Source organism: Mus pahari, chromosome 3 (assembly GCF_900095145.1).
Source record: "Mus pahari chromosome 3, PAHARI_EIJ_v1.1, whole genome shotgun sequence".
Lineage (NCBI taxonomy): Eukaryota > Metazoa > Chordata > Mammalia > Rodentia > Muridae > Mus > Mus pahari.
This window is the reverse complement of record NC_034592.1, coordinates 36488199-36511547: the sequence shown is the minus strand read 5'-3', so window position 1 is coordinate 36511547 and position 23349 is coordinate 36488199. Positions and strand designations below refer to the sequence as shown.

At 46.8% G+C, this 23349-nt stretch overlaps 1 protein-coding gene across 1 annotated transcript in view; it reads right to left on the bottom strand.

The window, feature by feature from the left end:
• Positions 1 to 53: 53 nt before the first annotated feature.
• The window catches only part of Kif5c (kinesin family member 5C), a 154298-nt gene continuing 131002 nt past the window's right edge, over positions 54 to 23349 (bottom strand). The window contains exons 22-26 of the mRNA XM_021192864.2: positions 21520 to 21591; positions 18406 to 18510; positions 13385 to 13601; positions 12034 to 12150; positions 54 to 1115 (exon numbers count right to left, since the gene is read on the bottom strand). Of these exons, the coding sequence (XP_021048523.1) occupies positions 12041 to 12150; positions 13385 to 13601; positions 18406 to 18510; positions 21520 to 21591 (504 nt within the window). The 3' untranslated portion in view covers positions 54 to 1115; positions 12034 to 12040. The remainder of the gene's footprint in view (positions 1116 to 12033; positions 12151 to 13384; positions 13602 to 18405; positions 18511 to 21519; positions 21592 to 23349) is intronic.

Genomic DNA, 23349 nt, shown 5'->3' with positions numbered 1-23349 from the left:
AAAAAACAAAAAACAAACAAACAAACAAAACCCAATCAAGTAATACATTTTTTTTTTTTTTTTTTTTTTTTTTTTTTTTTTTGCCCCCTAACTGTGCCTCAAAGAAGAAAAAGCCTATCTGGTGCCCAACAAAGAATTCAAATCAGCAGTTTGCAATGATAGGTTACAATAAAAACAGACAAGGCATAAATCTCACCAATGACTTTCCCCTGAGGGAATTCTTTCCCAACTACTGTATTGATGCTGGATCTGTTGAGGAATAACTCCGCAAGCACACGATGGTTTGCTAGAGAAAGAGGCTAGCCCAAGGCAGGTTCCAGGGCATCCGGAGGAAGCTGTGAGGAGGGGAGGCAGCCCCCTCTCCACTCACCCGATTCTGCAGCATTTTCAACTGTTGTATAGGAATGATGTTCAGACAACTGGGCTGGCCAGGCCCAATCACTGCAGGTTCACCAGCGAGCAGCTTGGAGGGGAATTCTATGTCTCTTCATGTTTTCATAGATTCTACACTGCTATTGTCAAACTGTTTTTCTGCCTTGGAGAAATCTGCTTTGCATTTTAACAGGTGCCATACTAAAAGGTCTATTTTACAGATCCAAAGATATGACCAGGATATTTAAAATGCTCTCTGGGGTTGGTTTTGGAAAAGTGTTCAGAATGAAAATTTTGAACCCTATAGCAGCACTTTTTTGTTGTTGTTCCCTAAAAATATAAAGTAATGTGTTTATTTTACAGGAAACCAGACAGTCGAGGCAGAGCGTGGTCACTGGTCCCCACTGTACTTGACTGTCCCTCTAGGATGGCACAGCAGGGCATTCCATTCCAAGGGGCCAGTGCACTGCAGGGGCCTCCAGAGACCACGCGACCCCGGAGGCTGAGAAGTGGCAAGGTCTGAGCAGGAAGTGGGTATTGCGTCACCCCCTCCTTCCAACTTCTTAGGAAAAGGATCCAAGCACGAATCTGTGCACACAAATTCTACACAGCGTGAACACCTGAATCTGGTGTACTACAGACGGCCGGGCAAGCAAGTGTACAAAGAAACGGAAACTGTATAGGAGGGGAAAGAAAGGAACTGGGGACTAATACAGTCCTTTTCATGCTACGTGGAGTCTTATCTGTTGAAAAAGGAGAGAGAGAACACTGGCGTTAGTGGTCAGCAGACTCCTCCTCAGACGTCTGCTTCAGTCTAGACATTTTGAGCAGAGCTTTCCAATACAAGTACAACTCGAGCCTCTTATTTTATTTCTTTCAGAATCTGCATTAAAAAGTAAAATTGAGCCAGGTGTGGTGGCGCACGCCTTTAATCCCAGCACTCGGGAGGCAGAGGCAGGCGGATTTCTGAGTTCCAGGCCGGCCTGGTCTACAGGGTGAGTTCCAGGACAGCCAAGGCTACACAGAGAAACACTGTCTGGAAAAACCAAAAGAAAAAAAAAAGTAAAACTGAAGGGAAAACCTAATCTCAAGGATATGTTTATGTAGTCCAGTATTAAAATATGACTTAAATATGTACGAATGCAGCTATTCTTCATGACAGTATTGCCACTGAGGGATTGGCACATACTCCACCGTGCGTGTGCTCAGCCTGGTGTCTACTGCTCGCCCTCACTGCTTCTCAGTTGAGATTCGGCTAACATGATGGATAATAGAGCTTCCTACATCCTGCATCTAAGTATTCTGTCCTGACATAGTCATAGTAGTCTGTTCCAAAAGTCCGTACATTCTGAATCTGTATGCCATCGGAATAGCACAAAGCACTTCCTGTCCCAAGGGACAATCAGACATTGCTCATTAACCAGGACACACATCACCAAGCAGGTCAGGCATGGTCCTGACCCAGGCATTCTACAAAGAGAGAACTGAAAGTATGTTCCACACCAATGGTGTCATGAAGGTTTCAGCACAACACCTGCTTCCAGTTTACTCTGCCTCTCAGTAGAGGTCTGTCCATCTGACCTTGGGCAGGACCCTAGAATGGAAGGCTTGGGCCTCTCCTGACTAGAAACCAGCCCCGAGTCATCTTCCATTAGCTCTTGTAAGCTTGACACTCAACACGGCAAAAGAGTCCACCCCCGCCGGCATCATGGGGCCCTGACCCATCTGTGATCTGCCCTGTGGGCTTCTGGCAGAGGTCCCGGAACCCTCAGGCTGAAGGGGTGGGGAAGGGACCTGATGGGCAGGCACAGCCTTGTCCTCGGAGGCCAAAGGTGTGGGGAGCCGCCCTCACATTCGCCATTACAAGATAGCGCTGATGTCCTGTGCTCTAACAAACAAGGAAGCTGCGCATGTGCTGGGTAGATTTCCATTCCCTTGTGCCCTGCCTTTCCCGTGGCGTCATCTGGGGTAACAGCAGGCCGCCAACCAGAGGGTTACACGTCCTAGGCGGCGATCTTGCTCTATTTAAGCTGAGGGATTTGGTCCCTCTCTCTCTTTTTTCTCTTTTCCCCTTTCTCTTCTCTCTCTTCTCTTCTCCCCTCTCTTCTCTTCGCCCTTTGCCTGTTGGAAGCTTATGCTCTCCCTCTCAAGAGCATTAAAGCGTTGCTGTAGAAGGATCCTGTTTGTGTGCCGCGTCATTTCTTGCTGGCGGGAAGGTAGCGCGGGACACAAAGGAAGCAGGCACAACAGGAAATATGATGGAGCCAAAGGAAACTCATCTGCTCCCCCGAGTCTGAACAAGACTCCATAACCCGACACACCGTACTTCCTGTTTGCCTCCAGCCCTCTGTCCACCTGTGAGGCTGCGCAGCCCCGCCACGGTACCGTCTCCATGTTGTCTCTCTATAGCCTCCTCACTCAGAACAGCGGAAGCAGCACCACATATTTTACGTAAATAAACACAACATAAATTATGAGTAAATACAAAAAGGGAAAGAGGAGCATGGACCGGAAGAGAAAGCCAGCAGGTGAGTGGACAGTTCGTGCTTTCTTAGAATAGCCATTCCTCCTGGACCCACGTGGTACATATGTAGGAGCCTCAGTCTGTCGTTTCCCATGCTTATGACCATCCCCGATTAAAGGGGGTGGAAACAACCTTTATGATAATCTTTTATTTTTAGAAGTTACACAGAGAGAAAACAGTTTATAGGGAGGATAAGTCTCACATTTGGCCTTTCTTGAGTTTGTGCTTCCTGCCGAGCACAGAACGACAGCAGTCATTTACAATCGACTTTGAGCTGAAAAACCAAAGGAAGGCTTTTGGAGAGCAGCACTGATATCCTACTCCACTTAAGGGTTCGTTTTTCCTCCAAACGCGCCATCCCACTGGGCAGATGGGATTGGTCTTCCTGTGTACCTGCAGGCGGGGAGGTGCTGGCTGCAGACCTTACCTGGAGACTATGGCCTGCAGTAATGACTACAGGCAAGCCATGTTGACACAGGAAGCATTCAGCACACAAATGCTGTGGCCCAGCCTCAAGAACTCCAGCAGACCATGACGGGAGGAGATTTCCACTAGAAAGATGGTATTCAAGTCCCACACTGCACCCCCCCACACACACACACACACAAGTTCCATCACGTTTGGACTGACAGCTTGAAAGAAACAGGGGCCACAATGGAGGCTTACTTTATTCACTTCAGGGGCAGTGAGAAAGGTGGACTGTGACAGGCTGATGAATGAGAAAGCAGAAGGTCTGCTTTGGTTAACCTCCTCGCCCAGGCCTGTAGAAGAGATGCTCTCTCACCCACCAGTAGCAAGGGACCAGGTCAAGAGAGCAGGCAGTGTGCTGACCTGAGGCTCGGCCACCCTGAGGCCAGCAACTCAGAGTGGGAACGTGTGGCCAGATTTAGAAGGAAATCAAATCACCTTGCTCTAGAGGGGGCGGAGGAAGCTGAAGAAAGAAGCTAATTATACACAGAAGGGGTTTTGCAAGATGTATTTGGACTCCAACCCTCAACTTTGGCTTTTGAAACTGCTTGCAGTGGATTTAAGCTTAATCCAAACAGTACATAGTTTTACCTTTCCCTTCGCCTTTCTACCGTTCAGTCCCCATTTATAAGAATTACCAGTTGCCTTCGCCTATCGCCGTGATACAATCTGCCACGGAGGAACCGTTCCACATTTTTGACCGGGAGAAGTGCATGACCCAGACTACTGAAGCAAGGTCTCCCTGGTGCCACCGAGTCACCTGCTGAGTTCTGGGTGGTAGTCTCCAGGCCACCAGCACGGCCCACCTCAGGTCCCTCCGTCCTGGTCCCTACAGACTCACCACTTTCCTTTTGACCCTAGCCTCCCAACTGTAAGATTAGTACTCTAAAGTTCAAGTTTTTGCTAAGTTCTTGTCTGGGTTTCCTTTAATGCCTTCCATATTGTCTTGTCAGACCCCTACATAAGGACACTTGCATCCCTGGGCAACAGCCAAGAATCTTCTCTGAAGTGATAAGGATGGCTACTCTCTTCATATACTCCAGGCAAGGCCATGCAGAGAAACAGATGCAGAAGCAGCTCCGAGAAGTAGCTGCTATCCATTAAAGGAAACAAAGAGGTCTACGAAAATGTAAAATAATGTCAATTAGCTAAGGTTTTTTTGTTTTAATACTAGTTATGCCTGCACTCATATGCACATACCCTCATAAAGACACGCAGACACATAACTAAATTAAAATCAATTGTTTATAAAGTAAAGGGGCTAGAGAGATGGTTCAGGAGTTAGACCACATATTGTTCTTACAGAAGACCAGAGTTCAGTTCCCAGCACCTACCTAAGTCAGTTCACACACTCATCTGTTATTCCAGTTCCAAGAGATTTAAATCCCCTTCTGGCCTCTGGACTCATGTGCATGTTCCCACACATAGACATACACAAAATTAAAAATAAAACTTTTTATTTAAAAAAAAAAGTTCACTTCTGGTAACTTATGTAAGTGAATCACTCATTTACTGTTTTAGTTTTGAAATTGTTTATGATACATATGACAAATAGATACTAAAGCCTCCGATGCCACTGACCCTCTCTAAGGATACACAAGGCATCTAAAGTCAAAACTTTAAGAACGGGCACACAGAAGCTCCAAGTTCCTGGTCCCAGGCCCACCTTAGTTTGGCCCTTCTCTTTGGGACACAGAATAAGACATCCTGGTTAGGTTGTGTGAGCATGCGCAGAATCAGCAAGCGCAGAAACGGGAAGAGAGGCTGCTTCTCCCACTAACCGCCGACTCTCCTGTGGACCCACCGGGTAACTGCGAAGCCGATGAAGACACGGTGTCCCCAAGTCTTCTGCGCCGTCCTGCTTTCTTCTGCATCCTCCACATACCGTTTCAGTTTGGCACGTTAGCCACGCACAGAGCTAGGTCTAACCTTATCCCCTTTCAAGACTAAAGGCACAGCGGTGCCACTGTCCGAAGTTTCGGGAAGAGGAAAGCCCTCATGACAACTCTCTTACCCCCTACCTTCCTACCCTGAAGCACTGTATCCCTGGACCCCCTTTTGCTACCTGAAGGCAATTATCCATGAGGGGCTTGATGGCCATACTCTGAAATCAAAGTGACCATCTCCTGATAAACACTGGCCCTGCCAACAATAAGGGCCTCTGCGGACCTCCCTTCAGAACCAGAACTGAGACAAACCAGACCACACCGTGCCCAGGACCTGCCTACACCTCTTTCCTCCTGACCCAGTTCTCTCTGTGTATAAATGTACAACTTATGCCAAGCACCCCAAGACAGACTTGGACAAATAAGTAGGACCTTATTTGTTCCCTTTCCTAGTGTGGCAACACTGAATAAAACTATCTCTGACTTTTACCATTACTGCCTCTTTGCCTGGCATACCTGGGAGGTGGTCTAACCTAGGTTAGCAGGGCTGCCGGTGGAACCTAAACTTTTACCCTAAAAATCTGCACTTTTTCTCTGATTATGAGGCTTGTAAACACCTAGTCTAGGCACATAGACCCGATACCTTAGGTTCACACTGACACACTTGGTCCTCCATGGACCTGTAAGTAGCTGCTGACCACACAGAGGCACAAAGACAAAGTGACTTGGCCAGGGGGCAAGAACCAGGCTCAGACCAAGGTGATCTAGCACTAGGATTGGAATCCAGTCACTGTTTCTGCCTTTAGTGGGCTTCTTGTGATCGCCCAGTTACCAACGGGTCTTAGAGCAGCAATATGAATGGTCTGGAGGTTCAAGAGGTGGGCTGCACCCGTCTGGAGGATCCCAATGCCATCAGTAAGACGCAGTGTCACAGTCTCAGGGGCTAAGCTGACAGCCACATCTGGTCCTCCTTCCCGCACAGTGTGACCCATTTCTGCTGAGAACAGGTAGCTGTGTGAGCACTTTGGGGGTACACAAGATAATTTACTTGTGTCACAACCAAGAAGGGGAGACAGTGAAGGGTCACCCTAACAGTGGTGCAAGACAGATGGGATTCGGGTGATTAAGACAAAAGTCACAGATGAAAAGTCAGGAGAGTCTGAGGCAGACAAGGGCAGAGTGAGTGAGCGGCCTTTTGGGAAGCTCAGCGCACAGCCAAAGACCTGAAAGGAAGGGCTTTAGTGTCAGAGTAGCCAAGTGCTTAGAGAGGAAACGCCATTCTGCCTGGACGGAAGAAGGGAAGTGGTAGAGAAGTTGGGGGCTCTGATGAGGTTGGAACCTCTTCTGATCAAAGGAAGACACACCCATACCGTAACTGGGCCAGAAGTTTATGGCTCCAGCTTCATGAAGATGATGAAGGGTGGGGGCACTGGGAACCAAGGAAAAGTGCAAGAGAGCCCTGCATTAGAAATCCTGACTCTCCTCTCTCTGCTGCACATCCAGAGTCTTCCTTGCATGAGCACAGTTTACTGTGAGGGATATAAGGGAGATTAATAGAAAGCAGTGTGTGCATTCCATATCTATGGGTTCATCAGGGCAGGGTCAAGGTCTGTGCAGAAACAGAGGCGCACCGGCCAGGCAGCCCAGCAGTCAGGATTTCAGGACGACTACTGAGGCAGCAGATAGCTGTGAGCACGGGTACAGTTTTATTGTACATCTCTTTGCATCCCATTACCCGGCATATAAGGATTTACATTAATAATTCACAATTATTTATTTTATTCACACTAGAGATCCCGAGGAAGTATATAGGACGGGTATCCGTCAATGACAGTCCATGGAATGTCACACGGAGCAGAGGCAGAGGGTCACAGCACGACCCCTAAGCTCCTCTGGAAGGGGCAGGCTAACCAGGGGGTCCTGTCAGGCTATGGAAGGGGCTGCGCCAGTGCTTTCCTTATGTCTCAAAACATAAAAGCAGAGCAGAAAAAAACACTTATCTGTTTCATTAAATATATGTCCCAAACACTAAATGGTTTCCAGAAATGGCACCAGACATTTTACCAATGGTCACACCCTACACCATATACCTACAGCCTCACACTTGATTTTTCTATGACCTCAACTGTCTCCAGGCTAGCCACTCAAAAGGAAAGCAATGCACTCCAGACACAAGAAGAGGCATGGGGCGGTTCTAACAAAAGGAGTGTGACACCTTGGTCTAGTCAAGGCACATGCAAGCAAAGGCACGTCAGACATGCAGCGGCAGCACACAGCCACATGGCACGTTTCTGTTTATTTTCGATGAAAACTCAATTCATCTTCTGTTAAATTATGATACGGTTAAGTGGTTTGGATTTCTGACTTGTTTTGTTTTAACGTAATTTTAAATTTTGTTTTGACTTTATGGCTGTGTTAAATATGTAAGAACAGGGAATGTATATTATTTTGAATTTATAAAAATTTAAGTATTATAATAAAATAAGTTCAACGAACATTGGGGACCTCTGAGAATTGTATTTCTTAGAAATATCCTTTTACTTGTTATGTTTAAGAAAATGTATAAAGGGAAATATGGGGGATAAATAGATTTCACCACCCTCTATATATCTGTAGATCGATAAATATCCCCTACACACATGCATGCGCACACACACACACACACACACACACACACACACACACACGCACGCATGGACAGACGGACGGATGGACAGTGAGTGGGTCAGGGGTCAGGGCACACATCACAGACAAATGTGCTGTTTAAGTCTGTTGAAGTGCTGCTGAATGAGAATTCAGCGATGCCCTTACAGCGCCATCTGGTGGATACATTCGAATAAGTCCTCATTTGGGTTGCCAACACATTGTCAAGAAAAGAAGCTATTTCCAGGGCCCTCAGAACCAGAGAGCTGGATAAATATTTAACTGGGTGTCTACACTCAGTGTGGAGCCTCAGACAAACACTCCATGCTGCCTGAGAGGACCATTTCACGCCGTCTCTATTCTCAGGCCTACAGCCCTTTCCCCTCCCACATTGTGATAATCTAGGCTTCTTATTTGGAAAAAAAAGGGAGGCCCAGTGCTGAGCAGTTTGACCCCTGCCTACCCCACCTACCTTCCTGCTGCGCCTCCACCTCTGCCACCTTAGCTGGATGGATACCACCAGTTGATAACTGGCAACAAGATCATCTGCTTTTTGAGAAAGGCACCTATGTCAACCTACATCCTCCACATCTCTGGCTTCCATCAAATGTAGCTCACAGCTGCTGTCTCATTCCTCACCATCACTATCACCAGCACCGGCACCACCACCAACAGCATCAGCACCAGCAACTCCACCAGCACCACTCGCCATCCAGCTCCACACAGACTGCCTAAAGCTGCCCAAGCTCACCACCATGTGGCTTTCACCAACTACCCAGTCTCTGTCTCCCCGGAACCTTACATCCTCTTACCTCCTTTTCATGACCACTTGTCAGTTTTCAGGTCAGTCCACCTTCCACTCCCCTCTCTACCCTGGACTCAGACATCAGACTGTAAACACAGTCTGTGGGTCTTCACTCTCTAGGCCTCTGACTCTGGCTTCTGCTGAGCTCCAGACTCCTGCCCACCTGTTGTGGAGCAATTTCCTCCAAATTTAAAAGCTCTATTCCTAAGACTATGGAAGTAAGCAACCCACAAGTCTCAGTTAGTCCCTGAAACTTACCAGATATATAAGCATTCCTCCAACACCAGCAATGTTAGGTAAGTAGTAAGGACCACAAAGGAGATTCACTTTCAGTGAGGCAGCTGTCTTTGAGCTACCTACAAATCATACAGAGAGGACCAGAGTCCCAGCTGGAGTGGGTATTCAATGAGGCAGCTGTCTTCGAGTCATCCTTGTTCTTGTAAGTAACCCTAATGAGTCTCATTGGTTTACCAAGATAAAAATGGGAAAAGAACATGTAGTAATCACTTGCCTTTATATTTGCCCTATTTTAAATGAGATAGAGGTATTGCCTTGCCACCTCTTATGGGTGGGTACAAGAATGCAACACATGCTGTTGAAGAACACTTTGTGGAATCCACAAAGACGGAGCCCATGTAAGAAGTCAGCTAATGAGGGAGACGAGAACAAGATAAAAGTGATTAAAAACAAAAAAACAAAAACCCTCAGGTCTAACCATTAATATAGAGAAAGGGAAAATCCATGGCTTAGCATGTACATGGGATCCTTTAACACGGCTCATGCTGCTGGGTGCTGCTGATGCACGCCTTTAGATCCCAGCACCCAGGAAGCCAGGGCCGGCGGGTCTTTGAGTTTGAGGTCTGCCTGGTTGGTCTACAGAGTGAGTTCCAGGGCAGCCACAGCTACACAAAGAAACCTGAGCATGACCATGATAGCCAGGAACTATCTGCCTCTCAGCTTCTTGAACTGGGGAAGATATATACACAGGCCATAAGAAGGGCCTGCCACAGCCTGGCCTGTGAGGCTGTGGAGCATGCGTGAAGATGGGAGCAATCCAAGTCCTATGGCAATGAAGCAGCTAAGCAGCTAAGCAAAGTTTCTTGGGACAAAAGCTGGGAACCAGAATTGTCAACATGACAGAAACCAATGTCTGATGGACTGGCTCATAGGAACCATTCGAATTCAAGGTTTTCACTTATTGGAAGGTCACAAATCACAATGTGCTTTTACCAAATGACAGCCTACATGCATGTTGCCCGGACTGCCAAGTATCCACCCACCATCCATCCTTATTCTCCTAAAAACATGACTCTTGTTGCAGTCTAAATCCCTCTCCTCTAGCCTATGCATGATAAACACTGGCTAACACTACTTGGAGAGAGTGTGAACTGTTAGAAGGTGCGGTCCTTGAAACCTCCCCCTAGCCTTTCTTCCTGCCTGCCGCCTTCTCTGCATCCTGGCCCTACATGACGTATAGCACTCCTGTCTCCAGGAACTAAGCTTCTTGCACCACCTTCCCCTCTGTGACACTGAGTCAGAAGTGATCTTTCTCCGTTAGGTTATCACTGCAGGTATTTATGCTCACAACAATATAAAACCTAACTCCCCTTTGGGGCGCCAATGTACCCAGATAAAGCTGCCTTTTCTAGTCTCCTGTGTGGCCACATGCCTCTGATCCAGTTTTGCATGGGTGCTCTGAGGGAGGCTGCTGTGGCCAGGAGAGCTGCCTTGGCCTCACCCTGGCTTCCTCTTGGGATACAACTCCTGGAAAGAAGGCATGGAGCTGAAGGTCTAGCAGAAGGCATTCTGGAGACCATGAGGTGACCCTGAGGAAAGGAGGCACCCAGAGATGACAGACTCTAACCGTCTGAGTTTCTGTGGTCTCTATAAACCTTACTAACTATGCCCAGCCCTTACACTTCCTTCCCATGAGAAACTATAATTGTATATGAGCCCTGCTTACTACAGAGAAGTAGGTATTACATTTTTGCTGGATATCAAAACCACTGGCCATTCTTGGTTAAAACAGAAAGGTCCGGGTAGGCCCCACGCCACTAGTATCCTGGCCTGTTGTCCTTTACCCACCTAAGCTGGTACCTTTATTACTGTCACATTGCACTGAACCCAGGTCCCATAGATGCTAAGTGCACACCCCACCCCTGTTCTCTGCCTCCAGCCCCCACAAGAATTTGAGGCTTTTTTTTTTTTTTTNAAAAAAAAAAAAAAAAATTCAGTAATATCCAATTTGATTTTATTTCAGACTAGAAGCACAGTTCGGACTTGAATGGGTGGCTTACTGGCCAACTCACTGAGATCCGGTGATACTCCCGGCGTGTTGCCCCATTACAGACTGCTTAGGCTTGCCCTCTGGTTCCCACTCGCCTGTCCAGACCTTGGCTAATTCCTGGCTGTCTATGTAAAGCTACACAGAAGCACCCCTTCCTGAAGCCTTCAGCTGGGCCTTAGCAGTGCTGTCACTGGGCCCTGGACCATTCGCTTCAGATGCCGATTCAAAAAGCACTGGCTAAATCAGTTGCTCTGGATCACCAAGGCATGCCTTGATTGATGCTCCCCTGGTCTGTCAGCTAGCCTCCCTAGGGAGGGCTCAGAGCCCAGGAGTCACTTTGTGACCATTCCCTCCCATCTACACACTCCAAGTCTGCGGTTTTCTGAGCCCCCTACTATCCACTGCCAGCCCAACTGAGAATCTTTCTCTATTCAGTTACTATGGACAGGCTTACCTCTTCCTCTGCCTCTTCCAGAAGCATATCACTCTTTTATTTCCCTCTCTTACTGTCAGAGCAATAATGAACACCCGAGTGGCAGGAACTGGGGCTCACAGACCACTCACTGTCTAGAGAAAAAGTGGTCTAGCCCCACTTGAATATAAACTACACATTCTTCAAACCCCCCACTTATCAAGGCTCACAATAATGATAAAAACATAACTCGTAACCTGTTTGTTGTATCCCATTCCTGAGACTTAAAGCCACCGCCTACTTCTGCCTCGCTTTGTTAATCAGCTGCAGAGGGAAGTCCCACAGACCAAACCCCAGATGAAGCACTCAGCAACCCGAGAGGTGAGTAGGCCACGCCTGGCTCACAGCTGTACCAGCCCAGGGACCCTTGGCTAGAGGATCCCTTGGCTGTATGCACTGGCAAAGCTAGGCCCAGATTTCTCTTACCTGGATCCCGGCCCTCTTCCTGGAAACGTATCTCTATTAGAGAATATGGCTAAAGGCCAGGGTGGGGTTTCAGAGTGGTGAGAGGGCAATGCCCCCAAGTAAACCCCGGGGCTGCTGCAAAGAGAAAACACCCCAAGCTGCAGGACTCACTCTGCGTTTATTTCTGGTAGTGAGTAGAGTTTGAAGAGCCACCTCCTCCTCCTCCTCGGACGGTGTGGACAGCTGTTGGAGATGATGCTGGGTAATGTCCTGGGCGGATGGGCTTGGCTATATCCCAGAGAAAGGAGAGAGAAGAACATCACTGGTGATGGCCAGTCATGTGTTTATCAACATTGCACCTCTTACTTACCCCTGACCTTCCTGGGACTAGCAGGTCTGACCTCTGAGAAATAAACTAAGGGCACCCCCACATAATTCAGGGAGAGAGAGAAAGGACTTATTTTTTTTTCTTTTTAAAAATCAAAGATTCTTTTTTCTTTAATAATTTATTTATTTGTATTTTATGTACATTGGTGTTTTGACTGCATGTATGTCTGCCAATGTGTGTCACATAGATCCCCTGGAGCAGGAGTTATAGATAGTTGCAAGCTGCCATGTGGGTGCTGGGAATTGAACTTGGGTCCTCTGGAAAACCAGCCAGTGCTCTTAACTGCTGAGCCATCTCTCTAGCCTCTAATCATCTTATTTTTAAGTAAATTTTAAGTAAATAAATATTAGAAGCAAAGGATTTTGGCTTTTATCTGCAGTAGACCCATAGTTCCCTATAGATTTCACAAGAATTCTACCTGTGATGAGCTTTCTAGAAAAAGAGGCCACAATTTTTAGTAGACTCTCAAAGGGTAAGAAACCGAATAAATTCAATGTATCACTAATCTAGGGGATTTTTAAAGGTACAAACACAAAGGTGCTGTCTCACAATGTAGCTACAAGACAATATCTGATGGGAAATAATGTTGCAGGTTATTAAGGATGTTTCCATTAAAAATAACTCTAGACAGCACCTGTAAGTCCTTTTATCCCTCTGGCTTTCGCTTGGCATCTACTATGGAGCATCAACAGCCACTATTCCTATTTGAGGGGAGCATCCAGCTCCACAGGCCTTGGGGCTTGACACTCAGGCCACCATCCAGCTCGCAACAACAGTACTCGGTGTTGCTGGCCTGGCTCTTTGCAGTTATTTCCAAGCCAGAGGATTTCCCTGAGGCAGACAGATGGTATTCTTCATGGTCCTGCTGCAAAATATTCATATATTATACTACTTCCAAGAGTGTGCCTCTGCTTACAGCCAAAAGCTCCGGCACAGCTGGCTTCTGAGGCTCAGCACACAGTTCTGAAGAACATGCTATACTCAGGAGAGCAGTGGTGTCTGAATCTCATGCTTTTCCAGGATGAACACCAGGTTGGTGGGAATTCTAAGTCCCACTGGTTCTATCCTATCCTTTCAGATGAGTGAAATCCCAAATAAGGTCACTGTCGCTCCCATCCCTTGGTACACACATACCGATCTGAGCCGAATGTGCCCTCCTGGCCATGTTCTTGGCTCGCACGGCCTCCTTGATGCGATCCACTTCCTGCTGGTAGCGCTTTCGGTCCCTCATGGCATTCTCCTTGGCCTCTTTCAGGGCACTCTCCAAGGCCTTGACGCGCTCTGCAGTAGCACGGAGCCTCTTCTCCAGCTTGGGGAGTTCACAGCGCAAATCCGCATTGTCTCGGACCAGCTGCAGCAGAAAGGCAAAGAAGACAGTTCTGAGCAAGGTTGTGCTACTCCCTGGCAGGACAAGGACATGGAAGAGGAGACAACCCCGATGAGCAGCCAGACCATCAGCCTACTAGGTTGTATTTGATGGTCCATATAACTCCAACTCACAGGAGCGGTAATAAGGGGATGCATAAAAGTAGAAGCCATGTCCAGCCACAGGGCAGGTTTATTCTGGGACAGGACAAGCTTTCTCTTTTGTTTGAGTGTGTCTGGGAAGGGAAGAGGCTATGAGGATTTATTACTCTAGGATGTACTTGTGAGCTGAGAAATTCCAAGTCAGTAAACGGGCACATTCCAGAGCCCTCTGCAGACCTTGCAGATCACAGTCTGTACTGGCACTGGGTTCAAACCCAGCTCGGCGACATATCCTGAGGCTGGCAGGGAACAGGAGGGGACTGTTTGTTCCTCTTTACTTAGGACCCTAGGTACCGGAGGACTCCGGTGCCAGTGCTACCATTCCTGCCATCTGACTTGGTGGAAGGAGCCGAGCCACTCCGACTCTTAGGTGTTGCCTACATAAAATGAAAGGACCATAGTGAGGCAGTCACTTAGAAACTGCTCACACTAAACAGTATTGACACTTCACTTGAACTTTGCAGTAGTTCACTGTCATTGTCAACACAACCCAATTTAGAAGCACATACAAGGTAAGGTATATGTCTCTGAGGACATTTCCAGAGAAGTTTAATGGAGCATGGAGAGAGTCATCCCAGAGGCTGGGGTCCCAGGTTGAAGGAAAAGGGAAAAGAAGGAGGCTGGATGAACACCAGTGTTCATCTTCTTTGCTTCCTGAAATGGCCAAATGTGAACAAGCTTCTACAGCACAGACACAAGCCAATTTCCACCATGCTTTTCCCCATCTTCAGGAACTTCACCCTCAAGCCATGGCCTCGAGCCTTTCTCCCTTGACCTCCTTTCTGTCAGGTATTTGGCCAAAGAAATGAAAACAGTTAAAAATCCAGAAGCAGGAACCCAGAGTAGAATCTCTGTGAGAAGCCTGCTGGGCCTCTGGGACAGTTTATGTGAGGACCATGGAAGAACCCTGCGGTGGACCTGCAGGCTTAAGGGGCCCTCTGGGGCCATAAGCACAGCTTAGTGGATTATTCTCCTGGGAGTTTGGAGAATGCCAACAGAAAGGAGGACAGTGACGGCCAGGCTCATGAAGTGACATGAGTAATATAGACTCTGTTGTGAACCAACCTAAAGAATACTCATGTTAGAACATGAACGGAAAAAAAAAAAAAAAAAAAAAAAAAAAAAAAAACCTAGCTGTATTCTCTGTGTATTGTATCCACTCAAAATGTAGCCTTGACCCACTGGACTCCAGCAATAGCAATCTGTATTCTCTGCCCTGAAATCTTCAGCAGAGCTAAATTCAAAAGTTGTGGACAAATTAATTTGGGAAGAACATTTCAAACCAGTATAAGATTCAGGCTGTCGCCTGATTATGGTTACTTGTTCTTAGATTTACAGTGACAAGGAGTGGAAAGATCTAAAAAGTTGAAGTCTGGCAAGGAAAGGGGTTGTGTGGGCTTAGCGCTGGCACGGACAAGGTGGCTGTAATTGTTAAAGGGATTAAAGCCGCTAAGGAGAAACTTCAAACACTGGAAATCGGACAGAAGAAGGGTTGCCTTTAGGGAAAGATCCTCACCCTACCCACAAACATGGTCGGAAAACTTTCCTTTGAAAAGGAGTACTTGAACCAAGACAGTTTCTTGGGCACACTGCTCATGTAGGGCCACATAGGGAAGTGTTTCTTCAGGCTCAGCCTGGAAGACACACAAAGAACATTGTAGCTGCTGTCCATGGGGCAAGGCTACATTTTGAGTGGATAGCAGAACTTTGTATCATTCACAGAATACTAATTTCGAGTAAGTAACATACACAGTATGTTACTTACACCAGAAACTTGCACCAGTGTTCCAAAGAGCAACTAAGGCCCAGCAATGTGTATTACAGGAAGATTCCCTGCGTGGAACTTATGAGTGAGTTGTGCATGAAACTGTGAAGGTAAAGCCTAAGCTTCCATAGCTGTGCAGGCACTGAGTACAGCCAGCCCAAGAGAGAGCCCACAGGTATCCATGACAACAGAGCCTAAGGGGCGGGGAGCATAGATGATGCTGGAAATGGAGCAGTAGGGTTTGGTGTTTGCCCTGCTAGGTTTCTGACTTGATTTGGTCCGATCTTTTCAGGCTTTCCCCTTGTTTCTTCTTTCAGAAACATTGGCTCTGTGCCACTGCATTTTGTTGGTTGTGTTGTTTCCATGCAGGTGCTCACAGTTAAAATATTACCTTGAGTCTCAGGGCACAGGCCAAACTTGTGCTTTCAAACAGTGTTGGTGTTGGCAAGATTTAGGGGATTCCTGGAGGTTAACTAAACACATTTTGTATCATAAGATGGCCACGAATCTTTAAGGACCAGAAGTGTAACATTTTGGTTTAAAGGTGAGCTGGAGAGTTGTCTTAGTGTTTTAAGGGCACTGAGAATTTTGGTTTTTCTAAAAAACAAAAACAAAACCATCGCAATATTATAAGACTATGTTTTCATTTTAATCCCAGATGTGGGGATATAGGGCTACTTCACAGCTTATGATTCGTCCTGCACTCTAACAGGGGTGTGATTTTGCCAGGGGCAGATAGTTCCACAAGTATGTGATGTTTGGAATTCTGGGAACTTTTCAGAGGATATATAAATGCTAGGGCCCCAAGAAGTATGTGGGTTGTTGGTTTTTTGTTGATGCTCTTGGTTGCAATTTGTTATGTAGTCATGTGCAAGCAAAAAACAACAAGAAATTAGATATCCTGATAATGAAGATCAAAATTTCCAAGGAACTTGATGCCCCTAGCCAGCAGGAAGTAGTTTAAGATAATAACACCCCCCTTTTCCCTCTATCCTTTTTTCTCTCCCATCTAGTATTGGGGGGCTGAAAGGGTGAAAGAGAAAAGAACCCACAAAGTAGCCACAAGCCTGGTTACAGCCAGTACCCAGGGTTTTGCACTTAAAACTCCAATTACAATTGTTGGAATCCAGATGGATCAGGGAAAGGATCAAAAATCAGAAAAAGCTTTATCAAAGCAAGCTACGGCTGTTCTGGCCTATTTTGCTTATGCTAGCAGCAGCTCCATGCCTGGCAGACTTGGCTTTTAATAAATATTCCTTGAATTCATGAATAAAATAATGAATTGCAGAGCCAGATTTCAAGATGCCTGGCAGTCTTTGCTTCTGTATTTCTCATTATCAATTTGCTTGAATGATTTCACTATATTGATCTGCCATCTTCTCTCTGTGGAAAATGTCATCACCAGCCCTATGGAAACAGATCTAGCATGTCAAGAGAAGTGACATGTGGCCCAAAGAATTAGATCGTTTGTACCCCATTCCCAAAGAGGGAAAAGTCACAGGCATCCTGGCATTTATAGAAAGGAGAGATGGCTTACCTAAATCACTGGTTTACTGGACATACTTATTCCTCTCTGTCACACTGGACAGATATCAGAACAATGATTCTAAGGGACACCCAAGATGGCTGAGGTGGGATTAGGACAACAGAGCTCAGGGGACGCTGGTTCCAGTCTCTGGGTCCCACCTGTCTTAGTCACTGTTCTATTGCTGTGAAGAAACACCATGGCTACTGCAACTCTTATCAAAGAAAGTGACTGACTGGGGCTTGCTTACAGCTTTAGATGTCAGTCCATTATCATCATGATGGGGAGCATGACAATATACAGGCAGACGTGGTGCTGAAGAAGGAACTGAGAGTTCTACATCCTGATCCATAGGCAGCAGATGAAAGCTTAGGCCAAGCATGGGATTTTGAAGCCTCAAAGTCCACTCCCAGTGACATACGTCCTCCAATAAGGCCATACCTATACCCAAAGAGGCCTTCTAGTCCTTCCAAATAGTGAGCCTCCCAGGTTACTATGCGGGTTACTATGCATTCAAATATATGAGACTATGGGGGCCATTCTCATTCAAACCGCAGCACTACCTGTGAGAGGAAGCAACATCTCCTTAGATGTGAACTAAGGGACCTGAACCAGTGTGATCAGTAGATGCTCTCTGTGGAGATTTCTGCTCTACAGAGAAACCAGAGATGCCATGGGAGGGCACCAGGCCAGTCAGGATCCAAGGGTAGACACACATACATGTGAATATATGAGTATGTATTCTTGCCTCATATGTGTATGTGCAGGCGCATGTGCAGAGGTCAGAAGGCATCTTGCAGAAGTCAGTATTCTTTCTCTACTCTGTGGATTTCTTGAGATCAAACTCCGATCATCCATCATGCTGCATATGATTATGCAATGAGCTATCTTGTTAGCCAAAGGATGTTTTTCATCTATGAAGGAAGTTACTGAGGCTACAGGCATGGGCTTTTTTTCTTTTTCCTGTTTTGTTTATTAATTCTTTTAGAACATATACAATGTATTTTGATCACATCCACCCCTCACTCCTCACCCTAACTCCCACTAGATCTACCATATTCTTATCACTTTGAGACAGGACCTCACTGTGGTGCCCAGACTGGTCTTCAACACCTAAGCTTGAATGATTCCCCCCCCCCCCTTAGTAGCCAGGAATACCATTCCTGCCAAGACCCAGGGATTTTTGAAGACTGCATTTATTTTTTTCCAGCACACATTTTCTTTGACCACGAGCAGACATCCGACATCAGAACTGTTCTCCCCGTGTTGCAGGCAACCAGCCAAAGCTGTGCCCGGGAGAGAGCAGAGGCCGGGACAGGGTGCCGTGGGCTCACTCACCTGCTTGTGCACCTTGGTAAGCTGCTCCAGGTTGTTCTCCAGGAAGGAGATCTTCTGCTTCTGGGCAGCACTGCCCCCTCCATCGTCGCTGTCCAGCTCCACACTCTGTACGCACACATGACAGTCAGCGGTATGACCTGCTTCCCCCTCCCTTCCCCAGTCACCTACACAGTATTTAAGAGAAATTATTACTACTTTTGAAAAAGAAAAACCCTCAAACCCCCCCCCCCAAGGACAGTCTGAAAGTGAAAATGAAGAGCGGTTGTCAAAGTTTTCAGTCAGGGGACTTCCCGATAAATTTCCCTGCTTTCCACTGAAGTGTGGTGAGGCGTTATTTTAGGATGCTAGAATAAGAATGCCTTCAGATCTACTTTTGCATGCTGCACACACATTTCTCTCTAACGAAATGTACCTCTCCCCTGCGGATAAAGAGATTTCTCTTTTCAAAAGAAAAAAAGCTCACAACTTATTAAGAAGATCCAGTGTGAAAATAAGCATAAGGCTCGAGTTCAGCTTAGCCATCAAGATCAGATGAGAAATCGCCAAGCCTGCCAGCTAGAGCCACTGCTGCCACTGGGGGAGCCTCACGGCTTCTGCTTGTCTCTTAGACACCCAAAGCTGTGCAGCTCCCGCATGACTCAGGCTCAGCCCCGCCACAGCAGCCAGGTGCTGGGAAAATCCTTCTGATTTATCAGATTGTGAAACTGGCGGCCGCTCCATACTCTTGACAAGCAAGGTGCCACAGATAAATTAGGAAATGCGTGTGGAAACACAACCTGACACTCAAAAACAGCAAAACATGCCTGTCTGGTGGAACAGCGGAAGAAACCATCCTTCTCCAGCAGGGTAATGGCTTCTACCATCAGTTCAGCCCCCAGCAGGAACTCTCAAACATGATTGCGAATCAGCAGCCTAGGGCACTTACTAAAACTCGGAGCGCTGCGCCCACCTCCATCCCCGAGCCTTTAGCTCTGCGGTATATTATTTATTTAAGCAAATTCCCAGGTGATGCCAATGCAGCTGCCAGAGGCCCACAGAGCAGAAGTCTAAAGGCTGGTCATCATTAGGAAGTTTTATAAAATTAAGTCAGGGGATTCTGACTCTGCCTCTTGGCCTTCCTCTGGACAGCACCCTCCTCCCGCCAAGGCACAGGGCTCTTCTTCACTGGTCTCCTAAGCTGGCATCAGGTGCCCTTCCAGCCCATCACATCTATCCTGGCCTCATCTTCCTGCCTGGTGCAGGCCCCACGGTAGCATGTGCTTTGTAGAGTGTGCGCCTGACACAGTGCACTAACCATTGCCACCCAGGCTGGGCGCAGGCTTTGAAAACCTCCCGAGAGTCTCTGTCTTTGCCTTTTGCATTAGCAAGACTTCAACTTGCCAGAGCCATGCCGTTGTAGCTTGTCAAAAGACCCTCACTCACACAAAGACCACAGAGACCACCAGCGTTGCAAAACGCATGAGGATTTTACTTATCCCCTCTCAGCACACAGGCCAGAGGAGAAACCCAGAACAAAGAAAGAACACACTTTTTATAACTTTGTAAGGGCCGGATATAGGCACCAGGGTAGTTTGGCTTATTTTAATTGGTATAGCCAAAAATCTTTTTTAGACATTGGTTGGTGTGTATAGGGTGACTCTTATTTTTTCTGTCCTTGTGTTTTTAGTGTGAGGCGGGGCAGAGGAATTGTTAATCTTGTTTTGGAAGCTAAGTAATTTTGACCGTTAAAACTATGTTTCTATATTTGTTTAGTCAGCCAGCTTTTTATGTGGCTCTGACCTTGGCCTGCTAGTACAGTTTGGAAAGTCCTTTTGAAGGGGAAGGTACTGGGTAATCTTGAATTTATTTTGGATATTACAGCGCCATCAGAGGTGCTTGCCCACTGTTCCCTGTTGGGCATGCACTGCACTGTTCAGCAACTCACTTATCCCTAGTAGATTCTATATGCACAACTAGCTGAATCTTATCTCCCTGGGTTCCACCTTCTGCTCTCTCCTCCCAAGGACACTAACCATCAGATATGGCTTCTTTCCACTCTCCTGAAATTCCCTGCAAATGCTTCCAGCTTGACTCTCTCTGAACTCTGGGAAAAACCAGTGCTTTCTCTTTACCAAGCAGGGCACCCATCTGTGCTGTTCTCTCCCTCACACCTGCTTCTGCCAATCGTTCCCTTCTTACTATATCTGACCTTCTTCCTTTGCTCCTTCAAACACACCCATATGTACAAGGACACACAGGTGTACTCACACTCAGACATGTGTGCCTTTCCTGAACACCTGTGCATGCTTTGTTAATTCCTTCCTTTAACCTTCCCATGCCTCTTCTGCATTCACTCTTCTCAGCTAAGTTTCTGAGCTGACCTGCTGAGTCAGCAAAATGGAGACTCCCTAAGATCACATGATTCTGAGACCTTGCAGACCTATATCCAAGCCTTTTCAGTCCCGCAATCACACCCAAGCCTAGATCCACACGTGTAGTGCAAGGATGCCAGAACCTACTGTGGTGGCTAGGAAAACAAGTCCAAACTCAATACTGATGCACCCCACGCACTGTAGAGACAAACGTGAGGATCACACATCTCATGCACTGCAGAGACAAACGTGAGGATCACACACCTCACGCACTGCAGAGACAAACGTGAGGATCACACACCTCATGCACTGCAGAGACAAACGTGAGGATCACACACCCCACGCACTGCATCGGCAAACGTGAGGATCATGCACCCTACACACTGCATAGACAAGCCTGAGTCTCTGTCCATCTGTCTTGTGTACGCTAGGGGACCACGCCGTCTTCTGACAAGAATGCCAGACTCTTCTGGCCCAAAGTGACTTTCACACAGTGGGGCCAGAAAAATATATGTCATTTTTAAATAAAGGCCAGCCAGGGATTATAACTTCCTTTTGCTAAGAAGGAAAATCAGATGGTAAAGTATTCCTAAGAAGTTTCAGCCTGAAGCACATTCTTTTAATAAGGTTTTCTGGCATGAGGCAATTAATTTTTAAGCATAACCAGCCTTAATGTGAGCAAGTGATATTCCAACCAAAGATGATGCTTCACGGGCTTCAACTTTTCTCCTCAACTTGTTCAGAAATAACAGACAGGACTCACCTTTTTCACCCGCGTGGTCAAATCCTGGACGAAGAGTTTGCGCAGGTTATGTAGGGTCTGGAGTTCTCTAGACTGGAAGAGATTTTTCACACGCAGTCAGAGGGGTGATGGACTAAACTGTTGCTGCATTTGCTCGAGATGTCATTACCCTCCCCGCTACCCCTGGCGATGCTGGAGCTGCCATTGATACTGCTGCTATCGTGGTACCATCTGTGCCTTGCCCACAACTCGAACGGTGCAGGAGCTGGGGAACTCCGACTACTGGCTGTAAGCCAGAACACAGCCTCTACTCCACTCTCAATGGACAAACATTCCTAGTAAGTTACCTGCCAGAATGGGCTCTCCCTATATAAACATTACACTTCATACCAGCACGCAAAACCAAAGGTAGTCATGGTTCATCTGCACTGGCTGGGGGCTTCCCATGATTCTTCACCCACCACTGTATGTTTGCCTCACAGCAGCTCAGGGATGAGCAGTTTCCAGACTCTCCACCTGGTGGCGCTGGGCAAGTTCCCGAACTTCCTGTGTGTTTTCTCATTTTTGAGATGAAGATAAAGAGAATTTGACTCTCTGGCATCAAGACTAAACAGGAAGATCTAGAAATCTCTTAGGACAATTTCTGGCCTCAGTAAGTGGTCAGTATGATGGCTAATATGAGTTCACACGCCAAGAGCCAACAACTGCAACTTCCTCCTTCATTTTGGATTAGTTTCTATGAATGAACCTCTAAGACTATGAGTGAGGAAACAAGCGCCCGAACCAAACCTGCTGATCTCTGGTAACAAAACCAGAAGAACTAAATATTTTCTTCTATTCAAGTCTTTGTCTACATAATACATATATATATACATGTAAGTATGTATAAATTTTATATATAAATTTTAGTTCGGATATTATTTTTTGTAGCTCTGATTGGTCTGAAATTCATGCCTGTGTGCATACATAAATGCAGGTGCTGGAGGGTTTGAGAAGAGGACCTTGGATCATGTGGAGCTGAAATTACAGGTGGTGATGAGCTGCCCTGCGTGGGTGCTGGGAACTGAACTCGGGTCTTCTACAAAAGTAGTAACTGCTCTTGATTACAGAGCCATCTTTCCAACTTGATTCTTGACATGGTGTTTTACACAAGCATGCATGAGTTTCATGTAAATTATTTCCTTAATCTTCAATGTTTTCAACATATAAATCGACCTGATGTCGGGGGATGAAAATTACACAGGCTTAAATTAAAGAGGTTGAAACAGGACCCAGAGTTAAAGAAACACTAAATTCCTTGGAATAAGGTTCTCTGTTAATTTAAGACCTTATTACGAGATCCAATTCTGTGCTGAAATAAGAAGCACCTGAAGTCAATTGCATCCTTGGACAGGGTAAATTGGTTTCTGCAGGAAGCCAAGCAGGCCTGGGCTTATGACTAATATGCACACAGTCTCATCTGTGAGTCGCCTCACAGCATAGGAGCAAGGCTGCAGGTCAGTGCTCACCAGGATCCAGCCTGCCCCACAGCCCTGCCGGAGGGAGTTCAGTCCCAGCATCCCTTAATGTTCACAAATGCCCTGCATGCTGTCCCTCCACCTCAGACCTCTCACTTCTGCCCACCATGTGATCACCGTTGGTATTTTCTGGTGAAAAGCGTCACCATGCCCAAGGGAGGCAAGAAGGCGTGAGCCCTGCCCGAGAGCAAGGCCTTTCCTCGGGACAGATACAGCCTGAGAGTCCTGTGCTGGCTCCTTCCTCTCGTCTTTAACCATTTGGCAGGGGCAGTCAACGCAGTTAAGGTGGCTGAAGCTGCTGTCCTTTGGCAGCTGTCACTTGGGTCCCTGCGGC